Source organism: Cyprinodon tularosa, unplaced genomic scaffold (assembly GCF_016077235.1).
Source record: "Cyprinodon tularosa strain WSP-4 unplaced genomic scaffold, ASM1607723v1 ctg851, whole genome shotgun sequence".
NCBI lineage: Eukaryota > Metazoa > Chordata > Actinopteri > Cyprinodontiformes > Cyprinodontidae > Cyprinodon > Cyprinodon tularosa.
The window spans coordinates 169,299-193,247 of NW_024039620.1; the positions used below are offsets into that span (position 1 = coordinate 169,299).

General features: G+C 37.3%; 1 protein-coding gene across 1 annotated transcript in view; it reads right to left on the reverse strand.

Annotated features, from left to right (window-relative positions):
• col5a2a (collagen, type V, alpha 2a) overlaps positions 1-23,949 on the reverse strand; it is a 56,226-nt gene that overhangs the window by 16,296 nt on the left and 15,981 nt on the right. Inside the window, exons 2-23 of the mRNA XM_038273026.1 lie at positions 14,566-14,784; positions 11,283-11,302; positions 11,151-11,183; positions 11,038-11,070; positions 10,842-10,895; positions 8,307-8,399; positions 8,109-8,180; positions 6,952-6,996; positions 6,812-6,865; positions 6,647-6,700; positions 4,734-4,787; positions 4,585-4,638; positions 4,351-4,404; positions 3,551-3,595; positions 3,055-3,108; positions 2,849-2,893; positions 1,467-1,520; positions 1,248-1,346; positions 1,118-1,162; positions 933-1,031; positions 784-837; positions 566-673 (exon numbers count right to left, since the gene is read on the reverse strand). Of these exons, the coding sequence (XP_038128954.1) occupies positions 566-673; positions 784-837; positions 933-1,031; positions 1,118-1,162; positions 1,248-1,346; positions 1,467-1,520; positions 2,849-2,893; positions 3,055-3,108; positions 3,551-3,595; positions 4,351-4,404; positions 4,585-4,638; positions 4,734-4,787; positions 6,647-6,700; positions 6,812-6,865; positions 6,952-6,996; positions 8,109-8,180; positions 8,307-8,399; positions 10,842-10,895; positions 11,038-11,070; positions 11,151-11,183; positions 11,283-11,302; positions 14,566-14,784 (1,442 nt within the window). The remainder of the gene's footprint in view (positions 1-565; positions 674-783; positions 838-932; positions 1,032-1,117; positions 1,163-1,247; positions 1,347-1,466; positions 1,521-2,848; positions 2,894-3,054; positions 3,109-3,550; positions 3,596-4,350; positions 4,405-4,584; positions 4,639-4,733; positions 4,788-6,646; positions 6,701-6,811; positions 6,866-6,951; positions 6,997-8,108; positions 8,181-8,306; positions 8,400-10,841; positions 10,896-11,037; positions 11,071-11,150; positions 11,184-11,282; positions 11,303-14,565; positions 14,785-23,949) is intronic.

Genomic DNA, 23,949 nt, shown 5'->3' on the forward strand with positions numbered 1-23,949 from the left:
TCTTATGAGTTTAGCTACTGTAGTACACAGGCTTATTTGCAGATTTAGTTTGCATTGGACTTGTTTTGAGCTAAGGTAAACACCACACTAACACCTGATTAACACCATCATCAATGAAGGTCCTTATTGACTTAAATCTTTTATTGTTACATTTTGTATTGTTCATAGGTTTAATCTGTAAAATATGCAGATTTGGCATCAACTTTTCCTAAAGAGGTGCTGATATAACAGTTTATTATTGTTTTTATAAAGTGTCTTTTTTTAAAGACTTAGGGTTGTTTTTTCTAGTAACAAAAATGCATAACTTAAATGAATGGTAAACTGTAAAGGTAAGTATCTGGAAATGCATGAAGATTGACATGGATATAAAGATGGACATAAACTGTTAAAAATAATATCCTCTGTAGCTTCTAAACAGGAACATGGGTGGATAATCCAACATATGAGTTGTAAAAACCTTAAGGGCAAAATAGGAGATCATTCAGAACAAGGTGAACGTTTAAAACGTTGGGGAAGTACCGTATTTGCAGACATTGTTTTAGCGAGAATAAAAATGGTGACTTACTCTCTCACCGACGGGACCTGGAGGCCCAACAGAGCCGGGATCTCCACGTGGTCCTCGCTTTCCTTCCTCACCCTGAGGTCCTATCACTCCCTGAGAACCTGGTGGACCCTAAAAAATATGGAAATACAAAACAAAATGCAGGATGAATGCTCATACCTGTCAATTTTCATCTGACATCTATGTTTTTTTATTTTTTTATTTTTTTGATAGGTTCTTACCGGTTCTCCTTTTGGTCCTGCCTCTCCTTTGAAGCCTGGAACACCAACGTCTCCCTTTGAAGAGAATTTTACATATTTCAGGTTCCATTACATGGGTGAAATATTATTTAAGGAACCAGAAATAAGTCAAAACTTTAATATTTACTCACTCCCTGTCCTTTTATGCCAGGCTGACCCGTGCTTCCCTGTGGTCCTGGTGGGCCAGGGGGTCCAGGATGGCCTCCTGCACCTTGTGGACCCACATTACCCTGTAAAGAGGGGCCCGTATTGATTGTGAAATATACATAGTTTTCTATTTATTTTTATTTTTTGGCAAAACAAGAGATCTACATACCACTGGTCCTTTGGTTCCTGGGCCTCCATCTGTACCCATGGGTCCCTGAAAACAAAAATATTTGTTATGTGTCAGAAGTATTGCATCGCTTGTATAACTTCTAATATAACAAGGAATTTAAGATAATGACCCTCAGTCCAACTGGTCCAGGTCTGCCTAAACGACCCGTCTCTCCTCTCTGACCCTGTGGGCCTTCTGGACCTCGGACCCCTGTGGGACCAGGTTGTCCCTGTGGAAATCAATCGACAAGTACATTAAACAACACAGAGTTTTGCTGCTTCATGTTTTCACAATAATAAAACATCACTGAGTATGTAGAGGCCTCTGTCAGATGTGTTGTTCTACTTGCCTTCATACCCGGAGATCCTGGATACCCTGCAGGACCGCTGAGACCTAACGGGCCCTGTTGTTTGACAGAAGTGGCAAGATGAGATTTTAGAGCTATATAGTCAACATATTTATTAGCAGGACGGATAAAGGACATATCAGTCTCAATGTATCTTTTTAAAATGAAAGATTTAAAGGAAAATAGTGCTGCATTAACTAGACATACAGCTATGATTCCTTCATGGTTTTTATATGATAAAGTAAGGTTTACCTTCTTAACTCCTTCCCTAAGGTTAAGTAACTGATAACACAAACACACTATGTTTTATGTCTTTACATAGAATATTAACAATATTTCTAAAGGCAAAAAATCAATCTGCTTGACATTTGATAAGTTACCATGATGCTTTGGCTATTGTTTGTTTAAAAACCTAGCCCAATTTGAAATCCTTCCACAAACCTTTTTTAACCATTACCTACACCTTTCTGTTTCTCTATTCCTAATCTAACCTCTCCATTCAAAATCAATAGATATCCAAGTGAAGCTCAAACTTCTCCAAAAACATGTTGCAGTTTCTCAGGGACTGGTTCTTGATTGCTACCTTATCAAAAAGATCCACCAATCAAAGCCTTTGCTTCTGTCTGTATTCTGACAGTTCAAACAGATTATATTTTACCATTAACTCAAGCTCATTAAAAGATCTCTTAACCTTTAAAAAGCAGGTGGGGGGAAAAAGAAAAGCATGGAAGACCAAGTAATATTTTCAGATATAAAAGAAAAAAATACACTTTATGTTAGTTTGATTTTTATGAACTTTGACGTACAAAAACTTCAAATTTAACTATTAGCTTTGGGTTTAAAATAGTAGCAATACATAAACAAAGATTAAGATATTAAAACAACACATAGTTAAGCTTCGACATTTACATATTTAGTAATTAATAAGATATAGTTATTCATATAAATCATCTTATGTAGAAAAAATATTTTTTTACGATTCTTACTAGATTTAAAGAGGCATTATGGAGTTTTCCAATGATGCTGCCACCTGTGGCCAAAGCACATAACTGCAGCTCTCTTCTGCTCATTCTCGTAGCTTGTGCTCATACTTAAGATTTCTTTTTTTTTTTTTTTACTTTTTTTTTTACCTTACTTTGAGTTGTCATTGTTGTCTAAGATGAGCTGGTTGACAGTAAATCTAGAAAAAACAGGCTACAGGTACAGGCTTATATGGCCTGTAGTCTGCTCATCAAACAATGTTTTAGTCGTAAAGGGTCAAATAAAAAGGTTATTTTAAGGATAATTTTCAAAAAGCATAATATCTCTTTAAAGAAATGTAGAAACATGCATGCTAATGTTCAGTAAATGCTAAAAAGCAGAATTATATGCACAAGTGAACTCACCAGTGGTCCAGGTTTCCCAATGTTGCCAGGCATACCCCGCTTCCCCTATCAAACAAGTTTAATCATTAAACAGTGTTGAGCTTTGTTTTTAGTATTTTATATGCTTTAATTAGTTCTGGTAGTAAAAGATTTATAAATGTAAAATATATATATTTTTTATTAATTGTTTTCTGGTAAAAGGTAACTCTTTGTTTTAATAGACTTACTGCGACACCGCTAGGTCCAGGGCGTCCTCTCTCACCCGGCATCCCAGCGGGACCCTGTTAGTCAGACCGAAAAAAAAATTCAAATACTTATACAGTACCTGTTTGTTAAAAGGAGAGAACTAATTTTCCACTTTTATCCCTGATCCTAACTAAATCAAATTAACTTTTTTTTTTTTTACCTGCCACCACTTTACTTGACATAAGATACCTTAAATCCTTACTGTATATAAGTCACTTGATCTCTTCTTCTTTATTTTTTCCCATCCACTGTATGTATCTGGTTGCACTGTATATACTTCATGCACCTTTTCCTCCTTTATGCACCTTCTGTTATTTATAGGAACCAATGTCACAAGTGAATTTCTCCATTAGATCAATAAAATTCTAGTCTAATCTAATCTAACTGTGGATTGACTTTGTGAATATTTAAACAAATTCAAAGGTATATTCCCTGGCTCTTTAAAATGGTAATACTTTGGACATACACTATACTTACCATTGGCCCAGGTCCTCCCATAGGACCAGGCGGCCCTGTGGCACCCTAGAAATACAAACATTATTTCATTACTCCTTACAGATTTTACATTAACATATGCAGTCAGTCATAATGACAGTTCAGTTTTTATCAGGCATGTTTTAGGGATGACCCGTTGACTCCCTGTTACTAACTGCTTATGAAGAATAGGCTGGCATTTTTACCGACTCTATGCAGATGACACTCAGATTAGTTGTAAGATTTGACTGTATGTCCTATACACGCCTTTTCTCTGAATGATCAATAACACTCAATCAGGGATAATGTTACTTCCCAGATTATTTCTGGAATAATTTAAAGTCAGTTTGCTCCTCCAGTCAATAAAGTACCAGACCTTCCATTAAATGTTACAGCTTTATGTCAAATAGATATTATAGAACTTTGTTTTTACAGTCCCAATTCTTATATGATAAAAAGCAGCGTATACCCAGTGGTAAATACAGTCAAGGATGTGTGATGCTGGGGGCCTAGGTCTTTAAATCATAAGGGTGATGTCACAAAACTGTCATGAATGGCCATTAGGTCTAAAACATGGCTGAGTCATCAGTAACATGTGGAGGGCGCCGTCACCCTGTCACACTCTTTGTCTCTTGGTTAAAGCAAACTTTAAATCAGAGAGATGTTCCTTTTTGTTAAAGCCTCATCTTACTGTGTTAAGGGCATTGCTGAAGTGAACACAGATCAGACTGTTGATACCGTCTTTAGATGTAATATACCAGAGAAATATTTACACGCTTACATGACTTGTGTCTTGTTCATACCTTAGATCCAAGTGCTCCAGTTTCACCTTTTTGGCCAATTGGTCCAGAATGACCCTGAAGGCAAAAATCAGATAAAATTGGAACATATCAACAGATTTTTTAGTTTTTTTTTTAATTATCATTGTTGATATATGAAGAATATAACAAACATATAAACATCAAACACATTCCCTTTTAAAATATAGTTGAAACGATTCACAAATAATGACATTTTTAATGTTTTTTGGAACTCACTCGGTGACCCTTCAGGCCAGGTGGACCAGGTGTACCAGGGAATCCTCTTGATCCCTAAATATGAGGAAAGAGTAAGATTTTTTTTTTAAATAAAAATGTTTAGTAAAAGGAGCTCCATCTCCATGAGGTATAAAGTTGGGGAAAGTTACCGGTGATCCAGGGAATCCAACTTCTCCGGCATTTCCTCCTCTACCTGCTTCTCCCTGGATGGGGGAAATGACATTTAAACATTGCAAAACCTTTCTTGAATATGTTTTTTTTTTTTTTTTTTTATAAATATATAGCCAATAATGCATGGCTGCATTTGTAAACTTTTCAGGCAAGCATGCTTTATTCTACTGTCAAAATTTGACATATTATCTGATCTTAATTTTCTGAATTCATATTTAAAGAAAACTTTAACATTCTTTACATTCTGAGTTAAAAAAAAAATTATTTAATGTGCTGTTCTAATGACTTTTACAGCACAAATGAAAAACAACAAAAATATTACTTTTTGCAGCTAAGAAATATTGTAAAAGTTCAATATATTCAAAATGAACAACCAAAGCAAACTCTTATGCCACTCAGATTATGTCCCTCAATCCCAAGGATGTCATGAAAAAAAATGCTTTACTTGAGTGCCTATTAATATGCCAGTACAACCTTATAAAACTGAGTTTATTTCCCTAATTGATTAGCATTTTATTTTGGGATATATTATAATTGGCCACAGATTTGAAAAATTAGTGATGTATGCAACTCCGAGGAGTTTAACTCTCAGACTTTTTATTCCACTTGGAACAATAAACCGAACTTGACTCCATTCTTTTAGTACAAAGATCAGATTGGCATGTATATAAGTTTATGATCTGTTTTAATAGTTGTATTGTTGTAATTATATATTTAATATGCATTATATGTATTCAAAATTGTTCTTTATGTCTTGTAAAGTACTTGTTGTGAATTCAGGATGTATAAACTACCTGCACTGAATTCTAAACTTTCTTTTTTTTTTCTCAAAGGAATTTTTACATGTCTTAAAACATGAATGTGAAAACAGATGAGTCATGAAACAGTCGTCTGGCTACAAGATCAAACTATTGACATGTCTGATACTATTTAGCCTAAAAAAAAACATAAAAAAACAGATACTTTCTCTAGTAGCAAAGCAAAAAAAAGTTGCTAAAGTTGGAAAATCTGAAATTCTGTTGCTTTTATTGTCTTGTGACATCCAATCAGGACCTGCATTTCGCTTTGATGCAGTGAAGACAAAGTTGTACTCAATCAAATGGAAGATAGAAAACCTAATGTCAACACAGGATTAATTAAAAAGTGTTTTTAACAGGTTGGTGGGTGAGTTTTAATAGAGCAGTTGTAATTTAGACCTTATAAAGACTTAAATTATTCCTCATTTTTTGTCTTCTTGTAGCCCCTCTGCCCAGCGTCCTGCTCTGATCTCCCGTGTCAGCTCCAAAGCAGGCCCCGTCCAATCGCTTCCTCTGCCCTGCTCTGGATCATTCTCTCCTCGCTGTCTTCCTCCAAACCCCTGCTGCTCCAGTCTGAGCTCCAGAATTCCCCCCTCACCTTATGTCTGCTCATCTTGAATGAATAAAGTGGTGTGATATGGTAAAATCCAGGCCCGCCATGCTAATTTGAAACCCAGCAAGCAGCAAAAGAAAAGCTCTTTCTAATTGGTGATGCGGTGAAGCAACATAAGTGGAGCTTGTTGCCCTCCATGCACAATGCTTGCAAATTGTCAACCAAGCCACGGCACCCAAATGTAACGACTTTGTTGCTGGTATCGCATTTGGTATAAATGTACTGTTATTGGCAGGTTCACTGCTGCCAGTAAGCTGGGTGTCTTATTCAGGTTTGGCCTTGGTAAAACTTCTATTTTCCATGTGTAAACTTTGCTAATTCCATCTGGTTTTGTGTGGAATCTCTGAAAATTCTGCCTTTTTACTGTAACACCTTAAACTTATGTTAAGTTGCACTCAGTAACTTTATTGTTTTCTCACTCCCATCTATACAAACCAGATTGTAATAAGAGGATAACATTCTCAGAGTTGCAAAGACTCACATCTTCGCCGGGTTTTCCTGGTGGGCCCTCAGGTCCCCTCAGCCCTGGTGAGCCCTGAAAAAAAGTAACAAATTTTAGACACATATTGCATATATTGCATAATTAACACATATTATGAATGCTCTCCATGCTATGCAATGAAAAGTTTAAAAAGGATCTTCATACCATATGACCTGGATCACCAACATCTCCTGGAGGTCCTTGTGGTCCAGGGTGACCCTTTAAAGGGATGAATAACACATTTCATGAAAAAAACCAGATGGACTAACAGAATATTTTTGATAGGTAAGGTGACGCAGACTTACAGGTGAGCCATTCGGCCCCGGTGGGCCTCTTGTACCTGCTTCTCCCTACAAAAAATATCATTAAGATTCAAATCAGGAGCATCTAATACCAAAAATTAGAGTCTTGACAAAGTAAAACCAAACAATCATTTCTGTCTCTAACATCCATCCATCCATCCATCCATCCATCCATCCATCCATCCATCCATCCATCCATCCATCCATCCATCCATCCATCCATCCATCCATCCATCCATCCATCCATCCATCCATCCATCCATCAAATGGCATTTTCTGGCAATCAGTTGATCTAATATGGATGTTTTCTTGGATCATTGCAGAAGGATGGGGTACCGGGAAAAAAAAGTCCATTATCCAGGTTTGCCCGGAAGATAGTCTTTCTCAGAGCTACTATAACCAAATTACACATCCCTCGGCTGATTCATGAGATCCTCCAAGCAAGCACATGATGCTAAAAGCTCCTAACTCTTTCTCTCAGGCTGACCATGGTGACCCTATGGAGGAAGCTCATTTACTGTCTTTTGGTCATAACCTCTCAGCTGATTTTTGCAGATGAAATTTGCCTTTTTTTGTCTGTCTGACAGTGAGGGGTTTAACGGATATTCTAATCAACCCCTCAGACTATCATCATAAACATGGCCCAAACTACCACACAGCTCATGCGAGGTATGCATACCACTTATACCCATAGATGCATATCCTACTCATACCATCAATTGTACTGGAAACAATTTGCCTCCATCTAGTGGTCAGAGTTATGCTCAATCATGTCACATTTTCTAGATTTTTTATCAAGTATTTCTAGTTGGCTCACAATAACTTCATGTTACAATAACTTCATGTTTTTATTGCAGCAGCTTTGATGTTGAAGGAATACAAATGTTCACAATCTTCAGATATTTTTTCCAGATCTGTATTCCTAATCTCTATGAAAGAAAGTAAAAACAAACAGCTCAAAATGTCTAGTATTGGTAAACTAAGCTGTCATTCTTTAAGACAACCTTTTCTTCACCAGAACTAAAGTTGTTTGAAAAAAAGGTCAAAGTTCTGGAGGGATTGGTTAATGGGAAACCCAGTGACTCATTTATCCAACGAACTGCAGATACTGTAACAATATCTTAAAATCAAAATGAGCTCTGGATCAGTTCACAACTTACCCTGGCGCCACTCAACATGTGCTGTGGTCCTGTTTTCGAATCCACTCCTTGAGCCATTTGAGCTCCCAGTCCCTGCAGGTCAGATGTTTCAAATTAGATTAGTTCAGTTTCAGAGGATACAGCTGATAACTATGAAGACTCACACAAACATTATACAGCATTTTGAAGCATTATGTCTCTTCTTACAAAAATACTCACCCCTGGGTGCGATGGAGGACCTGGAGGTCCTGGTTCTCCAGGTTGACCTGGTATACCTGGTTCTCCATCATATCCTGCTGGTCCACGCAGTCCCTATAAGGTAAAAAAAAGATTGACTCAGATAGGCTCTAACTCATGTATTAGATGTTTTTGAAGAATTGGTTAAACTGAAGCATTTAAATAAAAGTTACTCCATGCTCCTATGTTTAATCTAATCCCACTGAATGATTTTAATCTGGTTTACGGATATTAAGTTAAACTCCAAGTAAAAAATCTACATGACAGCCTGTGTTTCTGTTTGCTGAGGTCCAGAAATGTTGAACTTAAAGAAACCAGGCTACTTACCAAAAAACTATCCATGTTAACCAATATGTCAAGCCGAAAAATACATTATCAAATGTGTCTGTTCCCTAGAAAGGACTTAGCATTAAACCTGGTCCATAAATAGTTAACATTGTCGAGTTTACATTATTTGAAAGGTGGTTCTAGACGGGTAATGTTCCACCAAACAACAAACGGAATCAAGGTTTCAGCTTCATTTTTTGGAAGTAATTCCCTCCTTCATGACTTAATCTTTTCTGTGCAATCCCACATCTCCTCTGGCAGCAAAGCAGGGCATTATACAGCCACTACCCTGTTTCATAGGCCTTAGCTTAGCTCCTCTTAAAGGCACACTATGCAACATTTTTCAGTTAATTAATGTGTTCCATAACGTTATGGATGATTAAATGATTAATTTCAGGTTGAACAAAGGTATTCTCGGCCGCCCTGGTGGTCTGTGGGGGAAATACTGCACTTGCAATTGCAGGAGCACCGACCCGCACCCACAGGCTCAGAAGTCTCGCGAGAGTCAGTCTTGCTTTACGGCGAGAACTGCTACACCCCCCAGTTAAAAGCATGCTCGTTGTTAGCACAGTGGCGATCTTTGTGCAGTTATGCTACGTTCACGCAGCAAAAGCAGCAAAATCGCGTCTGCTGCTTCATTTTTGCTGCTTGTACCAGTTAGTTCTGACGCGCGGCTGAAGCAGCTTTGCTGCTCTGGCTGAGCGGTGCAAAAGTGTGTCTGACGCGCGTTGGGTGGAGCTTCACTATCCTTTCTCTGCCTTGCAGCTATATTTGCTGTGATCAGTGGGAATAAAGTAGTTTTAATATGTGTTTAAGTGAGAAAATACACCTGAAAACATAATCAGTGCAGTCAGTTCATCCAGATTATTACCCTGCCTTCAATATTTTTTCTGTCGGAGCCGCTCAGACCCCCACATACCAGCGGTGCGCCGACAGTAGGAATCCCTTCATCAGCAGCCTCTGGCCGGGTTGCCTCCTCGCGGTTCACCGCGGCAGCTGGTAGGTGTTTTTCATCTAAATAATCCAAACTGCATATTCTGCCGCCAGATTTCTGCATTTTAAGTTAATTTAGGCGTCAATAAACTGTTTAAGAGGAGTGATCATAGCCTCTGATCATCAGCGCTGTGTCTCTCTCCCTGCGTCAGATGATTAAACGCGCCCGACGCATGCACTGCAAAAAACATCTAGAAATAAGTAAAAAATGTCTTAAATTAAGTGTATTTACCCTTAATTTGAGCAGGCAAACAAGATGATTTGCCAATGGAATGAGTATTTTTACTCCTAAAATAAGATAATTAGATAATATACACTTGAAAAAAGAGAAAGCAATTGTTTTTTCTTATTTTAAGCGTAAATTGTCTTGTTCCATTGGCAAAGTGTCTCACTTACCACCTGAATTCAAGAAAAAATGCACTTAATTTGAGTAAAAATGACTTATTTAGAGTTCCATTTTTTGCAGTGCACTGCTTCAGCTGCTCAGACGCGCTGCGCCTGCTGCTCAAAACGCGCCGCTGGACCTTTTGCTGCGCCTTGACGCGCGTCAACCATTGACTTTGCATGTAAACTCGCTGCTTCTGTCGCGCGAGCTGCGGTGTGAACGCAGCATTAGTCATTCGTTGCCTTCGCCTGTCGGCTAAGGTCAAAACAACCGCGTCTGGCTTGACGGAGAAACCAGGAGAACAGCTGTGCATATTTACGACAGTTCACTTTTTCTTTCGCCCTCTGGGGGGAGCCTCGCTGGAAAATCAACACCGGTTGCATAGTGTACCTTTAATATAAAGTACTTCATTGTGTCTTTGTCTTTGTCTTGTCTGCCTTTTCCGTCAATTAATGATTTTATTGTCCATTCAGACAGCTTCTCATATATATATATATCTATATATATATATATAGATATATATATATATATAGATAGATAGATAGATAGATAGATAGATAGATAGATAGATAGATAGATAGATAGATAGATAGATAGATAGATAGATAGATATACTGCAGTTGGGGTTTAACAATTTCTTTAAGCACCGCTGATGGCTGATGCTACCAGGGTGCCGCACAATGGCAGCCTGACGCTCCACAAGGGGATGGGTTAAATGCAGAGAGTTCATTTCATTGCTCTGTACTTGTGGCAGTGTAGTGACAAAAAAAAGCTGAAAGAAAAAATGGGTGCGAAGACTGAAAGTAACGTACAGGTCTTCCTTTGTGTCCACGAGGTCCTCTCTCTCCTGATGGGCCGGGAGGTCCCTGTCGAATGAACAAGCATTTTCAACTAACAGACAGTCACAATAATCCTTTTTATTTTATTTTAGCAGAGAGTTATTGTATTGTTGATGTTTAGACTGAGGTGGACCAACTCCGACACTGGGGTCTTAACCGGGATGCTCACCATGGGTCCTGGTCGGCCTCTGATCCCCGTCACCTGCAGAGAAGTCCCCCAAAACAGCAGTCAGATGCTGGTCTGAGAAATTTGGATGGATTAAGATATGCTGTGTTACTTACATATGGAACCTCTCCTGGTTCTCCTTTCTGACCCTGAGAAGACAGAAGGAAATCAGGTTCAGACTCATGCTGTATTAGAGGGATCATAGCACCTGACTGACGGGATGAAGCTGGAAGGAATGGCTGTCTTACCTTATAGACTCTGCCTCCACCTACATGATGAAAAAAAAAAAACAAAGATTACATTTTAGGATTGTCAGCCATTGGTTGTTGAAAGAGCCTTGCAAAAAGTATTCACACCCCTTAAGCTTTTACACTGTTATTCCCAACCAAGCTAATCCATGTGTTTTATTTTGATTTCTATGAGGTGGACCAGTATCAAGAAGTGAATACTGCACCTGAGATGGGGATAAAAATATAGGAAAAAAACACTAAGTTTGTTGTAAATATTCACCCCTGTTTAAAGTATTTAAATCTAACCCACATAACCACCATTAGCATTTTATTCATCAGTAAACAGAACTCTATTTCATCTGAGTCTTATTCCAGATGTTTTGGCTCTGGCCTCAAGGGTTTCCTTCAAAAAGCTGGAGAAGAAATGGCATCATAAAGATCAGGGAACCCAACAGACAGGTCAGTGATGATTTGGAGAAATTTAAAGCAGAGTTAGGCTTTAAAACAACATTCAAAGCTTTAAACATCTCACAGAGTTCTGCTTGAACTGTTGTCTAAACCTGGAGAGGGGATGGACTCACTGGGGACCTGCGAAGGCAAATGTCCACCTAAACTGATTTATCAGATAGGCAACAAAGAAAACCTCAGTGATTCCTGAGGAGCTGCAGTGGTCAGCATGTTTCTCTGCCAGCATAAAAGGTCAATATTCATAACTAAGAAAACTGTTAATTTCTTTGATAAAAGTGTTTATTAATAAAGATAAAAGTAGGGAATGCTGGGAACAGCTGCACCAGGGGAAGATTGCAACATGTCATTTTTCTCTAAACCAGAGGGATGACTCATATTGCACTTGCAAAATTGGATGTGGTCTGTTACAATATAAAAAACACAACAATGTTTTAAACATTTGTTTTTGGTACTGCAATTTAATATATTCCATTGGGTTAAAGCTGGAAAAGAAGATTTATAGGTGTTTTTATGCATGCCTTATTATAACTGTGTGTTTTTGTGCTCTGGGAGGTACAACCAAAATTCTAACTGTATAAAAATATGTATATATTGTTTATAATGTCAAACATTGAAGTGTATTGTTAGATGAAATTATTTAACTTAAAAATAGATAATGGGGTGATAATCACAGTTTAACAGCTACATATAATATTATTCACGTTTTAAATGTTGTTGTTTTTTTCTATTGTTTTAAAGGCTTAATTGTCTCAAAGGTACATTTCCCATAAAAGGGAAATCTTTAAAGACCTACTGGATTTTAAATCAGTTTTAATCATTGACATCTGCATTTAAAACTAACTCATCTAAATAGATATACACTTGTTATCTGATCAAACAATATTTCAACATCTGGCGCTTGGAATTTAGAGGCAAATCGCGAAAAAATTACAGGTATTTTCTTTTATCAGTTTTAAATAGTTTTGACTGTTAATAGGTAGGTACTTTGTTGTCTAAAAAAAATCAAACCGTCTCTTAGTAACAGAATTAAAAGTTAGAAAAAAGTATGCAACTGTCTCTGAGATCCAACTATATTTAAAATTAGTTTCCCAATCCCAAATTATTTCTTATGTTTTCTATTTTCTACTTCAGTGTCAAATGATTCTCTTAACAGATTAGCCTCCTGTCTCTGTTTTTGATGAAAAAGGTTGTTTGGTAAATATTCACAGTTAGATGCCTCTTTATAGAATAGAATAGAATAGAATAGAATAGAATAGAATAGAATAGAATAGAATTAAATAGAATAGAATAAAATAAAACAAAATAAAATAGAGTAGAATAGAATAGAGTAGAATAGAATAGAAAATCCCTTTATTGTCTCACAATGGGGTAATTCCGGTGTTTACAGCAGCAAAAAGAATGTAGAAAATATGGTCATACATTTGTGGACCCTAGAAAAATGTATAAGAATAATAGAGAAGAATGATAGAAAAGTTAAAAGATAAACAATAAAAAACTGTACTGTAAAGTGTTTTAACAATATAGAACTGTGCACATTGAGAATAAATAACCAATATACAGCTGTGGACATTTTTACAGTAATGGATATTTGAAAATAGCAGCAACATCGGAGATGTGCAAAATGACAGCAGCAAGTTATTTAACTGACTGAGATAGAAACTGTGCAAAATCAGCATGAATGTAGCAACTTATTGAGGTTGCTGGGAACAGTGGTGGTTCTAGAGTCTTATAGTAGCTGTGAGGAAGGATCTGTGATAATGCTCCCTGGTGCATTTAGGGAGCAGCAGTCCGTCACTCAAGGAGCTCTCAAGTTCTGCAACAGTTTCAAGCATGGGGTGGGAGACATTATCCAACAGAGATGTTAATTTAGTTAGGATCCTTTTGTTTCCCACCTCCTGCACTGAGTCCAGAAGGCTTTATGTGACTCTTCCTTCACTGAAAACTGTTTCTATAGCTGCAATATAAGTTACAGCTATAGAAAGACTAGCGGTAATGGATGCTGAGTCTATGTTTCAAGCAAATTTTGTTTGTTTACTAATTTTCTCTATGAAGTTTCTTACTTTATATTTGTCACAAAAATTTTTTTCAAAGGTCGACAAGAAGTTCTCCATGTATTTCTGCTGTTGGGAAATCATACAAATTGATTCATTGATCTTTAGTCTGTTTAGATATTTCAGTGATGTAGACTAAACCTATGAACTGTATTATTAAAGTATTTCTGATTCTGAGCGTTTTATTTTTTTATTTATGCACAACTTTTAATCCATTTGTCTGTAGGCCTATCCTATTTGTAAATACCTGCTAAAGACAATGGTTTTGTTTAGCTATAGTCTCTGTCATTAGCCACAGTCAGCTCTAGTAGACAAATTCAATAATTGGTCCAATATAAGCCTGAGTTTTAGTCAGTCCAATATTTTAGATAGCCCAGACGGTAGAATCTCTACACAGGGCATCTATCAAACATCCATACCACAAATCTGGCCTATATAGAAGAGTGATAGGAAGATACGCAATTACTGAGATAAAGCCCAAAAAATACATAAAATGCTCTGCTCAGAGGAAAGAAAAAAACATTTTTGGTCTACATGTAGAATTGTATGGTAAGTTCAGATCAGAGAATTGTTATGTGTTAATGGCCTTGTCAATTTACAGACAAAAATCCTAAAGAGAATGGGTACAAATTTCAGTTCAGCTACTTTTAAAGTTAATAGAGAATAAACCTGTAAAAAAAAAAAAAAGCACTTCTGCCCATCTTTTAGTATTTTTACAAGAAAAAAACATTTGTCTTAATTTTAAGCAGCTCAGTTTGTGTCCAGCAGTTTTATAAGCTCACCTGAGGTATCTGTCCCGCCTCCGGTGTTTGGTGAATCCGCCTGACAGACTGGGCAGCACTCACCCTCCGGGACGTACAACTTCTCACAGTTAGTCACGTCATCACACTGGATGTCTTCGCAGAGTACTTTTCCTTCGTCACAAACGCAGATCCGGCAGACTGTCGGCTTCCAGATGTCCTTATTTTCATAGATCTGTCCATCATATTCACAGCTGCCTTCTGGAAAACAGAGAGGAGCAAGAATCTGTATTAAGTTTATGGGAAAAATGCTTTAAAAACAAGTTGTGTTATCAACACAAAATGTGTTAAAAATAACTGAAACAAACTCTGTGGACTAGTCTGCTTATGGCTAGAAGAGAATAAAACCCCATTTGTATTTCTGATACTACAGCATTGACCACTTTCCTGACCCAGTCCTGAAACATGTTTATTGAAAAAGGAACAATCAAGTAAACAACAGAACGTGTCTCTAGAAGCAGCAGGAGGGGAAACATCCTCCTGTCTTTCTGATTTTTTTCAAAAGAGAAAACCCTTTTTGAAGTTCCGCCAAACTTTCCAGAAAAATCACTAAATTTAAACAATTTCCTTAGATTGAATTGGTCCTTTGATCCTTTTGTCACTTTCTACACACCTGATGTTTAAGGTTTTTCTGTCTCAGTGAATTTTGATCCTGGGCAATCGATAATCTCTCCACTTTCACCACAAGGTAGGTATATTTATTCTCACACAGCACACTCCTATAAGACTTATAGTTTTAAGTCAGATCGGCCCAGAGTTCATTGAAAAATACACTCCAACTTCAATTCACTCCAAGTATTGTATAATTCAGATAGACATAACTCATCAAAGCCTCTTTAACCCTTCATATCTCTCACATCAAACACAAAGCAACACATAGAAATGTACATGTGGCCACTGAAAGGTTCAAAATCCCATAGATCACAATTTATTTTCTAATTTAACCAAAAGATGATCTACAATGACTGAGATATTTAAGATTTGTATTCTTGTCTGTTCTTCAGCAACCAGTGACTCAGCACTTTCTGGAGCTCCTGGTTCCCATTGCATAGCAGTTTTGTCTTTTTCATAATGATCCATCATCAAGTACGCTGTAACTTAACTCAGCCAAAAAAAAAAGGAATAGAATGTTCTGTAAAATATTACATTTTAGATGTTAATGCATCTAAGATGTTACTAAACACACTGAGATGAAAAAAGGGCTTAAAAAACGTTAAAAAAAAATAGTTGCATTGAAGTCTCCATATTTTAGACATGAGGTCATTGTCTCTAGAGGAAACAACTTTCAGAGGAGGAAAAAAAACAGAAGAGAAATGCTTTCCCCCAGCATGCATTCAATTTTTAGACATTTGAAGGTTTAAGGCTCCTTTACTGATTCGGGTAGATTAGTTTAGCAGATTTTAAATGTCTTAGCAAAACAAGATCCGCTAAAAAAATATGCACTCAAAGCAGAAAGCTGCACACAAAGCTGTCCAGACTCCTCAAATCAAATCAAAGCAGGACAGAAGCGGAGGAAAAGAGTTAATAATAGGAGTAATATGCAAGAAAGTAAACTCTTACAAAAACTAACATGTAAAAAACAACTAAAACTATCTGCACCTGAAAATCTTTTACATCTTTTGAGATCGACAGACCTGTCCAGTTCAGTAAAAACACTTTAAAAAATCCACATTCAGGAACTAAAACATTTGGTTTGAGGGAGGAGAAAGCACTTGACATGAGACAGAGACCTGGTGTTCCCTTTAAAGGGATCTTCACCTGTTTCTGCTGCAAACAGCAGGTGGCAGCTGTGAGCTTCATTCTGCAGGTGAGACAGGTTAGACATGTCAAACAAGTCCTCAAGGTCCAGTATCCTGCGACTTTTAGACATCTACCTGGTCCAAAACACCTGAATCTAACTGTTCGATTATCTCCTCCTGTCCAGATTCCTGCAAAGGACCGCTTTATTTCTTTCAGGTGTTTTAAAGCAGAGACGCATCTAAAAGGCTCAGAGCATCGGCCATCGAGAACTGAATTCTGACATTCCAGGGTTGGAAGGAGGAAAAGGAAGAGGAGCAACACAGAAACAATGTCTGTGTTTTTTTTTTGTTTTTTTTTAGCTCATAATGGAAAATAGTTGTTTTTGACAGCCCTTCTAAAAATGACTGAAATATCAAGATTTATTAAAACTACATTTTAAATTTAAGGAAGAAAGATTAAGATTGTCTGAATTTAAGTCACTTAAACGTTGCTCAAGCGCTGAGGTTTCTGCTCAGCTCCCTGGAGGTTCCACAACATCTCATTTAGGCTGGTAGATGGACTTCGACTGGATATTGACACACTCTGATTTCTGTTTTTCTTGACATGACCTTTGACCTCCTAACTGAGTCCTGTTGAGTCTTGGATGGAGCTTTTGCAGTTTTTGTCATTTCTCATCGCTTTAAGTTAAAATTTTGGCCCGAATCAGCTAAGATGTTTCCATTCAAATAATATTCCTGTCTTCAGATGGTTAACGCATAACCGCCAATGATTTACAGGAAGCATCTATTGCTTCTACAAGGTTTTACAGAGGCTTAGGTAAAGAGAAGAGGACATATTTTGCTGCTAAAAGGATCATTCATTCCAACATGTTTTTATCTCTGTTTAAGAAATGTTGACAATCTGGAATCTGTTTTTCTACAATTGAGGCTAGAGTTAAACATCTCTAGAAGCTTTTAAAAATCAATTGTAAAATCTGCTGCAACATAGAAGCCAGAGAGGATGTGCTTTTTAAAATTATGATTGTAATACTCCTTCCTAAAAGGGAACTTAAAAGACCAAACAATACATGTAAATTACTAATTTACATTTCCTGGTCCTGGGTCTTTCTGCATGGAGTTTGCATGTTCTCCCTGTGCATGCGTCGATTCTCTCCGGGTACTCCGGCTTCCTCCCACAGTCCAAAAACATGACTTTCAGGTTAAAGGCTTTTCTAAATTCTCCTTAGGTGTGAGTGTGTGTGTGAATGGTTGTTTGTCCTGCTTGACTCTGCAATAGACTGGCGACCTGTCCAAGTTGTACCCCGCCTCTCACCCATAGACAGCTGGAGATACCAGCAACCCTCACAACCCCAGCATGAATAAGTGATAAAAGTAGCCAAAACCACACAATGTCAAATAAAACTATCCATTACTGTTTTCAGATGAAAGTTTACACGAGTATCTATTAAAGAAATAGGCACTAAAGTATATAAAAAGATTTTAAATAATTAGATTTGCAGTAGATTTGAAATAAGAGAACATTTAGAAATAAAAACCTGCAAACAAATATGTGTAAACAGATTAAATACCTGCTAACCAAAAATGGCTGAATTAAACAATGATTAGTGAGTAAGAAAACTTTACTTCTTAAAGGTAAACCAACAACTAGAACAGATATTTTTTCTCCTTTAGACACTCTTAAAATGAAGATAAGAAAAAATAAGTCAACTACAGCAAATCTCTGCTTGCTGTTCCTGTTTACGTACAATCTAGCAGCTAACTGCCTCTGTATCTAAGAAAAGGTTATAAGAGCCAATAAGACAGCTCCTTATAGGATGGTCTATATTTTGTTATAAAGATTTGAAACAATAATAACACATTTGATATATTATATTGACGTTAAATCGGCAAATACAAATCACAAAAAAAATACAGAAAAAATATGGTTAAGATTTGGAGATAGCTATTACCAATTTAATGATACCAGTGCTGGTAACCATGGCAACAACATCCACACAACATCCATTTCTTATTTACGTAAGAGCTAGCATTTGCTCTGGAGAGCAGCTAACTCGTCAGAAAGTTTGAAAAGCAGCAGATGAGAACTAAGACAGCTTCAACAAACTTTATTTTTAGGGATTATTGTTCTGTGGCAAACGGCAGGCAAATAATTTAACATTTTGCATGAATCTTTTTCCTCCCTCACATGGAACCATGCATTCATCTTTAGCTGTCAACGACGAGGTTAGATGTTCTAAAAATGGAAAAATGAATTAAAATGAGAGGAAATCAGAGTTTTGGAAATTGCACAAAAGGATCATATGATCCAAAATGGAGATTTATTGTTTCTCCGCATTCAGAATGGGAGGAGGTTGCTTACAAAGCAAGAGATACAGGAATTTGTCAGTTCAGGAAGAATGCAATCATTTTAAACCAGTGTAAGAAGCTGGAACGAAATCTGGACCTTTAAGGTTTCCAGGTTTTTAATTTGTTTAAACTGATCTACATTGATGAGTTTAGGATTAGACTTAGACAAATTTTATTGCGTACAGTTTACAACAGTGTAATGATTTTGCAGTTGAAGTAGATAAAACTTCCAATATGAGGTGCAGCAGCGATCAGAATGTAAACAATGAAAACTTTCAGTGCAGAGCAAAAATAAAAATGGTGCAAAATGCAGTAGAAACATTAGATTTTGTCCTATTTAAAAGAACTATAGAAGTTGGTTGGTAGTGTAAAATAATGTGAATCAGAGTCCAGTTTAGAGCTGGACTTAAAACCCACTGCTGTGGATGCCTCTTTGACATCCATCAGCCATTGACTTTATCTTCACGCTTCCTTCCACCAGATGTGTGTATTTAAGATCTGACACTCCTTAATACAGCCTGAAGGTTTGTTTTTGCTCTGAGGAGTCGCCAACTTGATGTTGCCTGAACTGCAACCAGAATCAAAAACGTCAGGATTTTTTCCTTTACTGAATCTGAAGAGACACGTTTAAGTCTCTTTATAATAAACCTTGTAGTCGGAGTCGAACTGCGGCTCCTTTCTGTGCTGACACACAGAAACGTCACACCGTCTAGCCGAGCTATGTGTTTTTTTTTCCTGTCGTGGTTTGAGACTTGAAACGCTGCATGTCGACAGAGTTGAAGATTACTGGCAGGGACGTGTGGGTTTTTTTGTAATGAAAAAAACATAACCACAAAGCCTCAAGAAGAGAAGGAACGAGGAGGGAAGTTCACTTTTCACCCCCATCTCAGCTAATTCACCTCCAGGTTTTCCACCAGTCAGCTTTTCTCCTCCGGTCTGAAACATTCAGAGCTTTTCCACATGACTCATGCGTCTGTTCTGCAGTTATCACAAAGAACCAGACTTCAGACATATTACACACACGCTCACAAAAATACAGCTTTTGTCTAAAGCAGGAGAAAAAAGTGGGGATACTACTCCTGTGATGTAGCTGGCAGATGTGAGAGAAAGAGAGGCAGTTAGTTTATGGTTTTTTATTTGGGCTAATATGGAAATATTCATAACATAACGTGTTTGGCGAGAAGGTTTGGCAGGAAGAAGTCAGAGGGGAGGTAAGAAAATGACCAGATGGAAACAGTGAGTCATTTCAAATTAAATCTTCATTTCTAATACAAGAAAAGGCCCTAATACACATAGTAAACTGTCTCCTTATTTTAAAAATACGGTAGGTTTGATTTATAAAATAGTGAAGAAGAAAACCTTCCTCTGTGTTCTAACATAGAGGGAATGAGTCCTGGTCCAGATGAGTTACAGCTGCTGAGGAATAACTCTGCAGCAGATGCTCCTTCCTGCTTTAAAGCCCTCTGAGTCGCAGCCAATCATAAATCTTCCCTCTGGAAAAACTCTCAGCCCAGCTTGACTCTTAATGCAGCTTGTTTTTTTAATGCTAAGGTCCAGCTTTAGAAACATTTCTACTCAGAATCAGACCAGAAGAAGCGGAGTTGTAAGACAACTCCTCCTGCTTGTTAGATGTTTAGCGCAGAGCCGCTGTGATGCTGCTTAGAGCAGATCTTCAGCTCGGCTTCCACAAACAAAGCTCTGAACCTCCAGGGACGGAAGAGGGAGGGGGGAAGAAACCGGGGCCAGGAAAGTTGAAATGAATAAGCAGCTCGCTGATTACATGTCTCTGCGTTTCCATCAGCAGCCCCCCGACTCCTGTGGGTCTCTTTCTTTTAAGAGGTAGCCACAGTTATGAGCTGCTCTCATCCCATGTTCGACCCAGGGAAGGTTGTGGTCTCTCTCTGAATTACAGCCCCCCCTTCCTCCTCTTCCTCATTATCTATGACTGCTCTCTACTGGATTCCACACAGATGGATCCCACGTGAGACATTTTAAAACAGAACGGTAAATATAATAATAAAAATAGATAATGATTAAACTTTATTGATTTCACATTGGAGAAATTTACCTCTGCATTTAACCCTTCCCCTTTGGGAGCAGTGGGCTGCCATCATTCAGCGCCTGGGGAGCAGTGTAGGGTTAAGGGTCGTGCTCAAAGACCCAGAGTGGCAGTCTGTGGGAGTGGGGTTCGAACTTAGAACCTCAGGATTCCAAGCTCTATGCCCTAACCACAAAGATATCTCACAATAAAACTGCCTCAGGTGTTAAAAGCTGGATCCAATCAGCTCTGAATAAGCTTCAAATTACAGTATTGTCATAAATGTGCTTTTGTCTTTTTAGTAAAAGGATCAGTTAGAATAAATTAGCTTTACCAATCAGCAGGTTAACAGTTAACGACGCTTAACTCTTGGTGGCCTGGTTCTAGGCTTTCACTGAGGTCAGGGTCAAAGGTTAAAGAAAAGGTTAAATTGGTCATATTGCTTAAAACGAACCATGTGCCTCTTAATCAAGATTTAAATCTTATTTTGTTTCTTTCTCTTCGATGAAGAAAAATTATTCATTTTAATATGGGAAAGCAAAGCAAAAGGCTGCCATCTTGTTATAAATTGATGTCATAAAAAAGCCTTTTTTGTTTTATTTGATTTTTTTTCTTATATTAAGGTTTCTCTTCCCTACAATTCATCTTATTTTCAAGACAAGATAAATCCGGTGTATATATCTGCTTTTCTTTGTTAACAAAAAAAAAAGTGGTTTGTTGTATGATAATCATTTAGTTAATTTAATCTTCTACACCAGGGGTCTTTAATGTTTTCCCGGCCAAGGGCCCTCAAACTGATGGCAAGTTGGAGCTGGGACCTCTAATTATATATATTGTATGAAATTGTGTTATATCAAACTGGTCCTATAGTCACTCTATTTTATATGGAGTAATGTAATAAAAGTAATTTCTCCCTGGGATTATTAAAGTATTTCTGATTCTGATTCCTGGTTGATGGGACAGGTGTTGTGAATGAAACGGTGCCGAGCTTGAAAGAGCTCCTGTGTGTCGCTGAATGTGAGCATTGATGACTGAAAGACATCTTCTGCCTCCATTTATCTGTTTACTACAGTGTGTTGAATTCATGTCGATGTCTCTTTAAAGACATTTCAATTAGTGGAAAAAACCTCTGTGGACCCCCCTGTTGAAGACCTCCATTCTAAACAACAAATGCTAACATTATTTCCATGTTTATCTAGACACTTTAGTTCTTCTAACTTAAAAAAACTACTGGCAAACATAAACAATTTCCCAATACTGAAAGAAAGACTTATCCACTATAAAATTGCAGCTTTGCTTAATGCTAATGAATAGGCAACATTTTATTAGCATCTAATTAGCCTAAAAGTTCATTGATACCTGATTTATTTCTTTATAATAAATTAAGACCCTGATGCTGTTTATGCCATTTTAACCCCTTAAGCTCAGCTTATAAAGTCTGAAGGTTCATCCAGACTTTCAAATGGGGTTTCAACGTGTTTTGCAGTGTTTCTTTTGGAAAAAAAATCTGGCGAGGCTAAGTATTTTTTCATCTTTTTCTTTGTTTAATCACCCATAAATTAGACATGGTGACATTTAAAATAATGGTTCCACCTGAAAAATATTCCTCAATGCCTTTCTGCTATAAAAAAACAAACAATTGTATTTCCAATTTATAGTTTGAGAGCTGTATTTTCTTTAATTCACATATGTAATTTCAAGCGGAATTTGCTCCTAAGACCCTGTGAGCTTAAGAGGTTAGGGTTCTGATGTGTTCATCCAGCACAGCCAGACCCCCATCTTCATGTATTAAAAGTAAATAATGACAAATCATTAAAAAAATAAAATAAGGGACTATGTAACAGTTTTTGTCAAAAACTGAAACACAACATAAGAAAGCTACTACTACAACAATACACGTTTAAAAATTACTTTAAAAAACGTATGGTACAGTAGGCATATGGTCCATTTTAGATTAGCACAGAATTACCGTTTTAACTATTTTTTTTTATGATTTCCTATCAAGCCAATCCAAATAAATAAAGCAAACAAGGTGGATTCATGCTGACTGGTTAAAGATAAAGACTAAAGGCTACCCATTGGTTGCAAATATCTTGAATCACCAGAAAGCAAAAACAATCGAAAAAAGGGAAGAAAAGAAAGAAAAGGTCTGCTTGTGTAATTTGTTCATTATCTATAACAATTAATTTCCCTTTATCCCTGCAGTTTTCTCCAGTAATGTTGCATTTAACTGGGCTTTCCGAAAAAGGTAAGAAGTTAAAAATAAAACCACTGGACTTCCTCAACTCAAAAAGTCTGAAGTAGCATTCGAGTTCCAGGCTTATAGAGCGGCACAAAAAGCCTTGTCAAGGAAAAACAAAGTCCACTGGTTTCTTTTTTTAACGTTTTAACTTTTTTGGAATGACTATGATCTGGATGAATGAGAATCTTCACCAGCATTTCATTGGGCTCAAACTAAAACAACCCAGTCCAAATCCAATATGGCTGCCTTATGTTAAATTTGCAATTTTTCCACTATGGGGAAAAGCACGTAGGACGGGCTTACGTAAATATATCATTAGAATGATTGACAATTAGGAGGACCACTTATTTTGATGATCCACCAGAAAAAGAAGCTCCTCCACTATACCTTTCAACAAAATAAAGTATTTGAAGATATCATGAAGTACTCAGGGTGGGTCATGTCATGCTTTTAATTAATTTAATGTTTGAAACTGTTGGTTTCAGAAAATGATTTAGTTTCCCCGACTCTTAAAGCAGGTATGTTGATCAGGTACTTTTATTCATGCGTGTTTGATTGTTTTCCACCTCCAACATAACAGAAGCCACAAGTCCAGGCTAATCAGACCTAATATAGTTTGGGTTTGGATTTTACAGCGCTGTTGCTAATGTGACAGGAAGATAATATAGATGAGAATTCTTTAAAGGGGATTCCTGTTTAAAAACTAAAAATTTCAGCTCCAAAACTGTACAAAACAACCCATTCACAATTTTAATCCAAACTAAAATATAAATATGTCTGTGGATCAGATGTAATAATGGAATCAAAAGGAGCTAAAGGATGAAGCACAGACGGATCCCAGATGGTATCCCTACATATGGTTGGTTCCTGTTTAAGCAGCAGCTAAGGAAAATTATGACGTCAAACATTGCAGTTGTTCCAGAGCCGACGGTTGACTCATACAGGGGGTCAGAGCGCCCCGGTGTTTTACATCTGCAGGGCACAAGGCCAGATGTGCAAAA